Raw genomic sequence first — 13,004 nt, 5'->3', positions numbered from 1 at the left:
TCAATATATGACTTATTTCAAATTCCGAAATACTGAAAATAATTCATGTATCTTGTGTAGGGATGCATCTATGATGTCAATGCGGAGAAAAATTGCAGGATTAAAGCCAGATCAAATTAGACAACTACCGAAAGAAGAATTAGATTTGCCTGTATCTGCCTCAGATTTTGACGAAGCTGTAGAAAGATGTAACAAGAGCGTTTCTCAAGAGGATTTAGAGAAATATGAGAAATGGATGAGTGAATTTGGCTCATCCTGATAACATTTTATTAAAAAACAGAGTAAAATTTTGTAACATTTTTCTGATTCACATTAAAACTGTTTATATCTTCTGTTTATCAATACTAATATTCGTTATGCGATAAATTGCTATTGATGCATACATTAATATCTTAATTGGCATTTAAAAATTACGTTTTTCATTGTTTTGCATCGATTTCAGATTTGAAAGATAGTGTCGCTTTTTTCGAATCAAAAAATCATTCCTGAAGCTATGTTAACTAAAATTTTAAGTGGGTGTACTTAAAATACCATTGATTTGATAACATTTTTTGACAAAGTATTACAGTACTGAATTGTTTCTTTAGAAATAGTATACCTAAATTGTACTTTAGCGTTACTCATATCATAAAATATATTAAATTCAAACGAGAGTATTACGAGTTTACATATTTCGTTATATTTGTCATGAAAACAATTTCTTTATTTCATATTATACATATATTCTTATAATTAATTATAACATTGCGCACATTGTGCATAATTCCGAGCGAATCAAATGAAACGATAAGACTGTGCGGAACTTATAATTATTATGCGCAACGAGCAGTGTAAAATTTTATTGTATGTGACAATTTGACTGAAACGCATCCATTCTTTGCTATTCTTATACTATATCTTGGGTAATTATTTACAAAAGCACCACCCTCTCCGATTTTGATAAAATTTATATATGATATAGATATGGACATTTTGAACAACTTTTTCCTTTTCCAATATAGGGGGGTCGCTTTTAGTTTTCGAGATATTTGCAAAAAACTATCGCGAATACTGTATTGAATTTTTCGCATTCCTGGACACTCCGCTGCAACGTAGACCTGTTTAGGTACGGCGTTTGTTTACATTTTGACGCTGTAGAGATAAGAGAGAAAACAGGGGGGCGGAAAGGGCCAGCCTGACACCACACACACCCACCCAGTGCTTAACTCTGGTCATCAGAGAGGGGGTACCTTGTATTCTCCTCGAGTGACGGTTCGGTCACTTTCTGGCGACACTGGCTAAAACTCTGGTCCAGCAGTGTTGGGATATTGCACGGTTTTTTCGCGCATGCGCGACCAAGTACAGGAACGTATATATATTACGTCCAATGTCCTAAGTTTGTGGGGAATGTAGTGAAGAACCATTACTGGTATGACCACGGTGCGGCGTTACAGATAACGTTAACTACGCCAGTAACCGTGGCTTCAGCTGAACGTAGTTTCTTGCGGTTGAAATTAATAAAAAATGATCTTCGATTATCAATAAGCCAAGATCGATTTACGATTTAGATAAGACCGATTTCTGGCTATTCTTTCAATAGAAAGCGAAGTAGCAAACTCCATCAATGTTGATGACGTAATCAAAGATTTTGCGGCGGAAAAAGCGAGAAAAATTATGTAATATTTATCTTACAAAAAATATATGTAACATCCCTTTGTACTTATAATAAATAATTCCTTATTGTGAAATTTAAGAATAGGATTTGAATGTGTATTCTGGCCCCGCACAATTTTTGAACCGGGCCCCGCAAAAGGTCACGCCAGCCCTGTTATCACACATCGGAAATAAACATATCGAGCTCCAAACGATATCGAGTGCAAAGGGTTAATGATGGAGTACATATGCGTATAAATAAAAGTTTGCATACTCACGATTTCTTAAATATTTATATTACAAAATTTATTAGAAATTAACAAAATTTTCATAGTCATTCATAATAATTATTGTTAATTTTTAATTTCACGTTATTCGGTTCCGGTGGATGTAATATCCGGTTTCATACGATTCAGCGTATATGTTAATAAATGGAGGTTCTGCAACAATTTTGTAACTCTTGTATAATGTCGTTCAGTATAAGGTATTGCGGATTGCAATACGGACACCGAGTTTTTATGTGATTCCTCTTGTTCCACTATTAGGGCGTTTAGAACAACCTATTAGACAAAGATTACATATTATAGTATAGATAAGTGTATATTCGATAAAAAGTGACGATAAATATTCAAGAAGTCAAGTTACAATTGTTCAAGTTATATTTGTCATTACGAAGATGTATATTACAAAATGTTATTTGGAAACGTACCTGAGCTAATTGGCAATTTTTGCTGTTAGTATTCCACGCGATAGCACATTTCAGCAACTCCTCCTTGTATGACGGTTTTAGCTCATTAATTGCTTGTATAAGTTGAGAATTACTTTTCTTTAAAATAGCTGTGTGTCGAACAAGATAAAAGTAATTAAAATCATAGAATCTATCATTAGAATCTGATTTTTACGATCATTTCAAAGAATCTTGTCATTAGTAGATACTTCACAGAAGTAGAAGTATTAAAATGTTTAATATATTGGTTATCGCGCGACGAATATGCATTATCATGTAACTATTTTCTTATGTCTAAAAATTTATTATTGTACTGATGTATTAAATGTACCAAAAATGCAATTAGGTAACGCAATTTCATAAAAATCTAAGAACACGCGTAAACAACCTATATTCACTTAATTTAATGAATATAGCGGAAGTCCCCGCTCATTACATATATCAAAGGATCATCAATATGACCTTTTTACAAATCAGAGGACCGTCTCTTCTGAGATATGCTTCCGCTCCCGACGAACGGTGGGTTTAAATACGTTTGTTTTAACATAATAAACGTTGCATTGACATTGTATGGGTCCCCGCTAGCGCGCGAGCTTCCCACCGTTTCTATAAGGATCCCACTTCTTTCGATATTTAAGAAAATGTGTGTCTCTTGACAGTGGCAGCACTGTCGCGCCGCCCAATGCTTCTCGCGGCTCCGCTATATGCTGCCGAATAATGCAAATTACGCCTCGAAAACGCTAAAGTAGGCCACTTTGACGAGCTCACGCTCTAGATTTATCTATTATCTAGCGATTGTGACTACGTAAGGGCCCCAAATGTACATTAGCGAGACGAATAACGTCGGGAGCCGGACACTTGCAACTTCGTGTACGTATACAGTGTCTAGCGGTGTGTGAGTGTGCCACCACACTCTCGCTCGAGCCAGATCTACACCCATAAGTACGCATTCTGCCGGCAGATTGACGAGGCATGAGCTTCTGCCGGGGCCGGGCCGAGCAGAATCCAGGACCGAGCGACCAGCATTGTGCCCGGGCAGCTTCTGCTGGGGCCGGACCAGGCAGATGCCCAGTCTTTCTGCCGGCAGAATGCGTACTTCTGCGCGCATAGCTGCCCATCCAAAATCGAGCATCTTGTGCTTTGAGTGACGTTCGGCCAGTATGCCCGTTACCTGCTCGCCACGCTGGGCTCGATTTCTGCTCGGGCAGGCCTGGCTGACTGGGTAGTAAAAAAAGTTTATATTAATAATAGTAACATAAAGAGATAACTTACTTTCTATAATGATTAGTGTCTTCAGGGGTCGTTTCAATTTTAAACTTAAACTCAATGCAGAACTTAGTTGATTTGCTTGAAGTAAGTTCGCCAATTGTTGTTCTTCAAGTGCAAGCTGTTTCATTTCTGATACTGTTTTTTCTTTGTTTTCTTCGGTCACATCTTTCCAAATAATTAGTAATGAATCACTACCACCGCTAATTATTCTCTTCTCGTCTTTCCTAACTACATTTAAAGTATTATATTAGTATATTATTAGATACATTTTTAAATTTAAAGCGTATCCAATTGATATTTACTAGCCATTGCCCAAATACGGCTATCATGCTCTTCTAAAGTGCACACACACTCGGATGTTTTGATACTCCAAAGTTTCAAAAGCCCATCTCCACTTGCTGTAATTAATTGCATACCACGTGTTAGAAATTCCGCTTTCAGTACCGAGGACTCGTGACCCTCCAGTGTCTATAATAGTAAAATAATTAAGGATAATACATATACAAGGCGTGCAACGGTAGATGATCGTCCTTTTAGAGTGTGATTCTATATGTATGTCAAATAAGATACAAATGAAAGATGTAGATTTCGTATTCAAATTATTAACAAATCGAAATGTCACTCAATTATGATAATTGTCAATAAAGGAACGCGAGAGTCTAATCACCATTGGTATACATAGACAGTGACAGATCGTGCACAAAATAATCGCTTACGTCGAAATTGTTTTGATTATCAGATGTGACATTTTTAAAACGTAGTTTTTATTCATTACACGATAATAGATACACTCCTCAAAAGAATTAAGGGATTAATTCTTTTGAGGAGTTTATGTTTAATCGCCGATATCCATAGAAAGTCGTTACTATCCGCACTACTGGATTAAAAAAAAAAATACTGATCCCTTGTCAATACACAAACTTGACAAGCAATCAATTTGTACTTTAATAATCGATTTTTTGGTGTATCAATAATGCTCTGCCAATATAAGCTTCGTTTTATTTTGGCACATAGAATGACTCTTTAAGAAAATAATCACTTATAACTGTTAATGTTGTATTTGATTGTAATGTCGATATTCTATTAAATCTACTTACTTTTAAACAAGAAAGATCTGTTAGCGACCAAAGTTTTACTGTACAGTCTGCTGATGTTGTTAAAAGTACTTGATCAATTGGAGAAAACCGTACACACCAAACACCTCTTTTGTGACCATGAAATACTCCAAGTAATTTTAAATCGTTAGCTGACCATAACTAAAATGCATAGTAAAAACGAATTTCTAATTAAGACAAACATTTGCTGCAAATATAATTATATAGACAGCGAATTTTATGCATTTATAACAAGAATGAATAAGTCTAATTTAAAACAGTAAAACCATTAGAAGAATGATTAGAAGAAAAGAATATTAAGAAAGGAAATAAATTTCTATTTCACTCCAGTGCATTGAAAATCAGATAGAAAATTTTTTTTGCATAAAGATCTGCTGTCTAGATATGTATCACTTTAAATTTAACTTATCGCACTTTTGCTGTTTTGTCTTGCGACCCTGTTGCGATTAATTTGTCATTTGGTGAAATAGTGACACTATTAATATCTTTTTGATGAGCTAAAACAGTGTGGACTACATCCAGGGAATGCTCATCTGCAATTAGTAAATGTTTAACATAGTATTAAAGATAATATAAAACATTAATGGTATTAAGGTATAATTACCATCAAATTCTAAATTGTTTGGTAGATTCCACAATTTAAGGCATGAATCCTGACTAACCGAAGTGAAGAATTTACATGACGTTTGAGAAACTGCAATAGAACCAACGGAAGCAGTATGCCTAGTAGCAGCTGCAATGCAAGAAACTTTTGATGTTTCTTTATCCATATACCATACACGAATACTATTATCCTATAAAGATACGTATTATATTTTATTGAAGATTCATAACATTTCTTACAAGAAAAGGTCTCAAACGTAAGTGGTAAGTCAGAAACTATTATAATAGTCCAGTCAACGAAAAGTTGTAGATGGAAATGGAAGGAACACAATTTTTTAACTTTGGGTCTTTGTTTGGACTAGTTAGGAGCAGGGTTGCCATATTTTGCGGGAACCAGTCCCCTTACCGCTGCGCCCCTCGTCCAGATGCACCGCGGAGCCCGCCCCACTCTTCCCACTAACACTGATACTAACACCGCTAACCTAGCGATATGCCCATTCCATACAAAATTAAAGCTGACAAAATGTGCCACAAGATTGACTCTATTCAGTTTTTCGCTATCTCGCATAGTTTCCGAGATATCCGCGCTCAAAGTTCACTAATTGTGAAAAAGAACTCTTCAGCAGTTAGCGAAATTTGAGCGCGGATATCTCGGAAACTTCGCGAGATAGCGAAAAACTGAATGCAGTCAATCTTATGGCACATATTGTCAGCTTTAATTTTGTATAGAATGGTCTTATCGCTAGGACACATAGTTTCTGAGATATAAGCGGAAAACCGAAAAAGGGTCCCTTCTAACGAAACTTTACCTCCTAACGAGTCCAAATTAAGTCCCAAAGTTAAAAATTGTGTTCCTTCCATTTCTCTCTACACCCACCGTATGAGCATTCATTGACTGGAGAATAATAGAAAAGTGTATCTCGACAAAAATTGTATAGTTTCTAACGTGTTTCAAGGAAATGTGAGAATTAACAAAAAAATATTGTACAGGGTGCGTCGCTAAAATCCGGACAAAATTCAATTTGAATTTCCCGACGTTCTATACCACTTACAGAGGTCGCCCTTGGCGTCTAAAATATCTTGATGCATGTACTAATCATTCATAACCTCAAAACAGTCGTAATGTTCAAACAAAAATGGTGTTTTAGAGTTATTTAAATCGCAATATCTCGTGAACTACTAACTTTTCGACATACATAGGCTAGTACTTTTTTATAACGAATGTCCAGTTGCATCGATTGATGTATTAAAAAATACCTCATTCTATTTAGCAAAATATCGATGACCTTGAAATCTTGTAAAAAAATGACCTTGAAAATTTTTCCCTTACACCGTTACATGTGGCCCTTTAAACAGTGTAACTTTGTCCTAAGAAGTTTTTTGTACAACGAAGAGTAACAGAGATATTTAGGTTTTCTGTTACTTCGGACTCACCTTGTATAATAAGTTAATTTAACATTTCCTGTGCACATGATAATGATATTAAACTTACCTTTGCCGATGACAGAAATAGACAGACATTAGCTGGCGTTGTTGCAAGAGATAAAACAATGTCCGTATGACCATGTAATAATTGACAATTCATAGTTGATATTTCATACAATTTTATATCGCAACTATTGGTAGCGACGGCTACATGCGTTCCATTCTCGCCTATGTACACAACATCTAAAATTTCATCGCTATAACCAACCAACTGTAAAAAGTTCGATACTATTTATTACTGTCAACGGGTATTCAGATATAAATGAAATGTAAACACTTGTAGAACTCACCTGTTTAATACATTCGAACGTTTCTAAAGAATAAATCATTACATTATGATCAACAGTAACCATAGCAAAAGTATTACTATTTTCATTATAAAGTAAATGCGTAATAGATATATTTCTTTCTCCTTCTGCTACCGATACGTTAGAGAATTTTTGAACATACATTTGCCTTCCAGTTTTCATTTCCCAAATTTTAACTGCACCTGTAATAAATTAAATCATTTATCCTCTGAGAGTTCGTAAAAGTCACAACCTCCTAATGCGGAATTATAACGCCAGTGCTACAAGAAGGACTATTACGAATGTATAAAGATAATATCCAAAATTTCAACTCGCGCTTGGTGAATGCTTTTTAGAAAAAAACTCTAAATCTCTCGATATTTAAGAAAATTTATGTGTCTCTTGACAGTGGCAGCACTGTCGCGCCGCCCAATGCTTCTCGAACTCCGCTACATGCTGCCGAATAATGAAAATTACGCCTCGAAAACGCAAAAGTAGGCCATTTTAGACACCAAGCGCACTTGGTGGGTCTTTTATCTAGCGATTGTGACTACGTAGGGGCCCCAAATGTGTATTAGCGAGAAGTGGTTTGAAAAGTACGGGACCCTTGCAACCTCGTGTACGTATACAGTGTCTAGCGGTGTGTGGGGGCGCCACCACCCACATTCTCGCTCGACCAAGCATAACAAGGACCCACACCCTTAAAGCAGGTTTTTGTTAACCTGCATATGTAACCCTCACAATGCGGGTTTTTGACGTCTGACTACAAACCTTTGTCTCCTGCAGCGGCAACATAAATATGATCATCCAACTTGTCACGAAGAGTTGCTGGTAACGACACATTTTTAGGTATAATGAATGCAGCTGCTATTTCGTCATAGACAGGTAAAACACGTATAGGAGACTGTGAGATAATATTCCATAAAATTAATACTTTATCTCTCCCTGAGCTATATGAAAAGAAAACGATGCAACATATTTATCTGAAAATACTATATAAATCGTGCAATTTCGTTGTATTACCTCACTAAGTAATCCTCGTTCGCGTGAAACGATAAAGATGTAACTTTACTAAAATGACCAGAAAGAGCAATTTCTCTTTTACCAGATGACATATTCCAGCCACAAATTTTAAGATCGTCGTCAGCGGCAAACAGAAGGTTCTTTTGTCTGCATGTATGAAAATCTAAAACACTAAAATTATATTAGATAATACATACAACGTTTGAAATATCTTTTTACACTAAAAGGCTGAAGTGAAGATTCTTTTAAGATAGATTCGAGTAGAGCAATTATTCATCACTACACTAAGACAGAGATGTAATATTTAACCCTTTGCACTCCAAGCTGTTTTAACTCGAAAATTAAACATTTCTTTCGATTTAGAATATTTCCATTCTCTATGATTTTTTTGAAATTTTGTGTATATGAAATTGGTATATAAATACCTCATACAATACCTAAATGTTTAGTAATTGATTAGATATCGTTATATTTTATAATTTAACCCTTAAATGCATTGTGTGTTTCCGTTTGGCTACACATTCTGTTCTGGCTCTACATTCACTGCAGGAATGTTTGGATTTGGATGCTTTTTACGCATTGTAGTCACAAGGCAACAAACCGCTCACATGTATTTGTATACGGTGCGCGCCATTCATGCGTCGTAGATTTTTTAACCTCAAATATGGCAACATATGATAATTTGTAATAAAAAATATTTTCACGAAGATGTGATTTTTTCCCTTAATATACACTCTTTTTTAAGTAATGTTTGATAAATAGAAACTGTAAACAAAATATCGTGCATTCAAGGGTTAAACAATATTTTGAATAATGCTACAGCAATTTTTAGTGGCGCCTCAGAGTCGCCATTGGAGTGCTAAGAGTTAATAATCCGTAAATGTTTTAGAAAGTAGAGACTGACTTAAGAAGAAACAAAGATCATTATTTTACGTAATACAAACAAAACATTATATAAAATTCTTTAATTGTAGATGCATCGAAGTTCACACTTCAAGAAATCACCGACGACTATTACAAGTGAAAAATACTATAAAAATACTCGAAATAAAATACTCGTAAGAAATATATCGACGACTACAAAAGATAATCTTCAGTTTTTTGTAGAAACAAAGCTATGTATCTTTATTGAAATCTGCAATATTTTCCATATCGTTTAAAACTACCCAGTAAGCAACATGCTCGAATTTCGACAGTAGGTTGTGCCAGCACAAGCTGAAGGCAACAGTAGAGCAAAACGAAGACAGCTCGGTCCTTCGTTTAAGAGGGCAGCACGGTCACACTAACATGGCGGACGTTGGATAATATCCCTTGTGTAGTTAACTAAATGTACAGATTATTTAAAACCTTTCTATATTTAACATGTTTGCACAAATTTTCATTATAAGACAATAAATTAATATATTAGCGAGTAAAGAATAGGAATTCAGAGAAATTTTGTAATATATTTTAAAGGAACATTAACAAATTGTTGAAATAAATATTCTAAATGCGTACGAGGGTACCCGGTCGACTATACAAGGAACATACATGATCGACTCCGCCATATTAGTGCGACCGTGCTGCCCTCTTAAGTAGGTATTATACTTAATAACCATAGCAGTTGAAGAAACGACGTAAAATAAAATAATAAAAAAAAGGTATTATACCTGATAACTCCTACAACTCCTCTTATGTTATGAATGCAAGTATGTTGTTGCAAATCCCACAACTTGATAGTACTGTCACTGCCTCCTGAGGCCATTAAATTTTTTTCATTACAATACGCAATACATACTACAGGACCCTTGTGAGTGGATTTCCACACTTTGACCAACTTATTATCTAAAACGGTAATATATAGTTTAGTTAATGTAAATAGTTGAAAATCGTACTGCTGACAACAGGAATTTGCATCGGAGAAAATATTGTATTGTATTGTATTGTAAAACAAAAAAAATGTAGCTCAATCGGACAAACAGTTCCCGAGATAAAAATTCGCAAGCGAGGCCCGTTTTCGCCGAAATGGGCAAAAATGGAAAACTTTGGAGGCCTGCCATTCTAAAAAAATTTGAAACCGGAAAAATGATGACTTAAACCCCCCCCCCTAATTTCGCATGGACTACAACATATTTCATTTAGAACAGAATCGACGATGCAAAAAGTGATCGATTTGGTATGGAATGACTCATTTGTGTAATCTAACATACATAGATGTAATAGATTATTGAATTACCTTTCCAACTCCAAATTTTGAAAAGACCACTTTTGTGGTGTGTAATTATGTTGGTATCGTTACTACTTGCTGTAAATGAATTAATTACATCTTCCTCTTCGCTATTTGTCTCTTGCAAATTGGATATTACTGTTTTGCAATTCTCTATAGATACTACAGATATTGTACTATGCTTTCGACAAAACATATATTGTCCATCGGTACTCCACTGTAATGCAAAATTATATGGTTTTTGTATGGCAGAAAAAAATTACATTACACAAAAAGTTACATTTAGTGGGTTAATCTAGTCGTTTTTTACTTTCGTAAAGCTTCGAAAATGTAATAATACTAAGTTCTCAAAATTGTTGACGTTAGAGCCGTTTTAAAGAGACAATGCACAGAGTGCATTGTGTTCAATTGAAAACAAAAACTACATTCACATAAACAGAACTACAGCTTGTCAAATCTAGCTGTGCGGTTGACTAAAACTTAGGAATGCGCAGACAAAAACAAAGACCGCACTCAATGAGAGGAGGATGCAACATATGAACGGTAATGTTCACACCTCGTCAAAAGTGCGTACTGTCCATTATTTCTTACTGCAGTAAACATACAAAACAACTGTTTATATGTTTCTGTGAATACACTTGTGTCACTTTAATTTTTAACTGAACTGTCGCCACGTGCATCGTTTAACAGGTAACAATCAGTTCCGAGGTTCCGCCTACCTACCATTGCGCAGCGGGGAGACTTCCCCTTGCGGGGGACATTCAGCCGCACAGCTAGATTTGACAAGCTGTACACACGAGCTACAAGTGATTAAAAGTAATGAAAATCACAGTTTCTCACGACTTTTGGTCTGTTTCTACTAAAAATCCAAAGGTTCTTATCGAACCCTCTGAGTAACATACCTGAACAATTCCTCCAGTGTAAAATGGTTCATGTTTCGTTTCAACAGCAAATCTGTAATTTAAAATGACATTTGACAACTTATATGTCACCGAAAGCAATAACTAAATTATACAGGGTTTCTGTTTTAGCTCAATACAGTGAAATTTCATTAAGGGTGCGCCGGAGTGGAAATAGTAACATTAACAGCGCCAATCGAGGTGAACTACGAAGACAGAGAAGCAGATATGTTTCTCGCAGGAAAGACACTGACAGAGAATATGGAACAGCTTGATTTATCAAAAATGTACAAAAACTGTACAAAATCAACAAGTAAAAAATACAAAATCCAACTCGCAACATATAATAATTAACTTTATATCTTGGATGTACATTTTCCGAGAACAAATATTTATTAATGTAATATGCTATTATATATTCAGATTTATTTAATTTAATTAATTTATTTTAATTTATTGTGATATTTATTCATATTCTATTAAATACATTCAAACATTACGTTATCACAATAACAATAGAGTATTATTATTTAATAAATAAGATCAAAGACAATCAACAATAACATTTTAAAAAATAACTTACGCTTCCTTTAAAATAATGTTGCTCATTTTTCTGCAAGTATTATAAACACATTATAGTAAATTTTGTAAATGATTTGAAATCACTCCGGTAATTTCAATTAACCTGTCTATTACTCATAGGTTATGTTCAGTTATGTTATTCTTACACACGTGCTTACATACAATCAATACAATGCGGTTGAATCGGTTGAATGCGGTGTGAAGTTTCATGAGTTTCATCTGGTTTCATTGGGTTTCATCTGGTTTCATCCACTGAATATATATATATCAGTGGTTTCATTGGGTTTCATCCAGTTTCATCCTTAGACCACAGACGAGATATAGGAATAGACCTGACACCTTATGGGACTTGGTGTCCATAGGAATCTGAAGTACCGACACCTACATTAACTTCACGACCAAAGCGCCCACGGTGGGCGGCCTTACGACAGCGATCACCTTAATTCGATCTACATTCCAATATCCCGACCACCGCAGACCAACTCAATATAAGATACAATTACAAAGCTACCAAATGGGAAAACTTCACCAAGTTTCTCTCTCGAAACTACACTAACACTATCCTAGCCAACTCCAACCTCTCCATCCCAGAAATTGACAAACACCTACAATCTATAACAGAAACCATCCAACATGCAATAGAAAAGTACACCCCCCGATACAAAAACTCTGATAACACCGCCAAATACATCAACCGGAAAATACTAAAACTACAATCTTGCAAAAGATCAGTAGCTTCACTCCTTCACAAACTCTATACCTATTAGACCCACACTCGAGACTTACCCTGACAAAAATAGCCAAGTCCACGTACAAACAAATAACGCACCGATTTGCAACAAACGGCCTTCCAGCGAAAAGTTTCTTCCTGGGTAGAAACATATTGAAATAATTTATTATTCTTATTAGCCAGTATCCAGGTCGTAAACAATGTAATATACTACTTGGAAAGCTAAAAAACCATTTATCTGTATAATGTGCTATCTTTTTGTCGCGGAGTGTATGCTGTAGTGTTCATGGTTTACCTGTTGGATGAGCAATGCTTAACAAGAGAGTAAGATCCGAACCAGTTACAAGTAACGGGTACTCCGGCCACTTACGATCCTCGGAAACCTGAGCTACGTGTATGTAAATACAAGTTGCGTGGGCTTTAAAAAGAAACCGAACTAAAAATCA

The 13,004-nt window shown here is 35.4% G+C and overlaps 2 protein-coding genes across 19 annotated transcripts in view; one reads left to right on the top strand and one right to left on the bottom strand.

Annotated features, from left to right (window-relative positions):
- Positions 1–4,102, top strand: part of Kat60 (katanin p60) — a 14,537-nt gene extending 10,435 nt beyond the window's left edge. For all 9 annotated transcript variants that reach the window (XM_076441411.1, XM_076441409.1, XM_076441405.1 and 6 more), the window contains one exon: positions 61–4,102. In XM_076441411.1, coding sequence (XP_076297526.1) covers positions 61–259 — 199 coding nt within the window. In that variant the 3' untranslated portion in view covers positions 260–4,102. The remainder of the gene's footprint in view (positions 1–60) is intronic.
- Positions 1,913–13,004, bottom strand: LOC143217288 (transducin beta-like protein 3). Of its 10 annotated transcripts, XR_013010765.1 has the most exons (17): positions 12,854–13,004; positions 12,615–12,696; positions 11,987–12,194; positions 11,830–11,859; positions 11,250–11,301; positions 10,357–10,564; positions 9,791–9,965; positions 8,142–8,312; positions 7,890–8,068; positions 7,122–7,321; positions 6,839–7,042; positions 5,348–5,537; positions 5,158–5,276; positions 4,726–4,884; positions 3,931–4,096; positions 2,342–3,856; positions 2,171–2,192 (listed from the first exon to the last, which is right to left on the bottom strand). XR_013010765.1 is itself a non-coding variant. In XM_076441368.1 (16 exons), the coding sequence occupies exons 1-16, from the start codon at positions 12,055–12,057 to the stop codon at positions 2,004–2,006; spliced, it is 2,466 nt and encodes an 821-aa protein (XP_076297483.1). In that variant the 5' UTR covers positions 12,058–12,583; the 3' UTR covers positions 1,913–2,003. The 10 variants fall into 10 exon arrangements, 1 of the variants encoding a protein (XP_076297483.1); XM_076441368.1 differs by lacking the exons at positions 12,615–12,696; positions 12,854–13,004 and having other exon boundaries at positions 1,913–2,192; positions 2,342–2,469; positions 3,632–3,856; positions 11,987–12,583; XR_013010767.1 differs by lacking the exons at positions 12,615–12,696; positions 12,854–13,004 and having other exon boundaries at positions 11,991–12,586.

The sequence above is a fragment of the Lasioglossum baleicum genome, chromosome 16, assembly GCF_051020765.1.
Source record: "Lasioglossum baleicum chromosome 16, iyLasBale1, whole genome shotgun sequence".
NCBI classification, from domain to species: Eukaryota; Metazoa; Arthropoda; class Insecta; order Hymenoptera; family Halictidae; genus Lasioglossum; species Lasioglossum baleicum.
Note: the sequence above shows the minus strand (reverse complement) of the source record. Positions and strands in the feature narration are given on the sequence as shown.

Coding starts and splice junctions, on each gene's coding strand:
- LOC143217288 (XM_076441368.1), bottom strand. CDS start 12,057: ATGAAACCAGATGAAACTCATGAAACTTCACACCGCATTCAACCGATT. Junction 8,069..8,141: donor AACGAGGATTACTTAGTGAG/GTAATACAACGA, acceptor CTTTTCATATAG/CTCAGGGAGAGATAAAGTAT. Junction 3,857..3,930: donor CCGTATTTGGGCAATGGCTA/GTAAATATCAAT, acceptor CTTTAAATGTAG/TTAGGAAAGACGAGAAGAGA.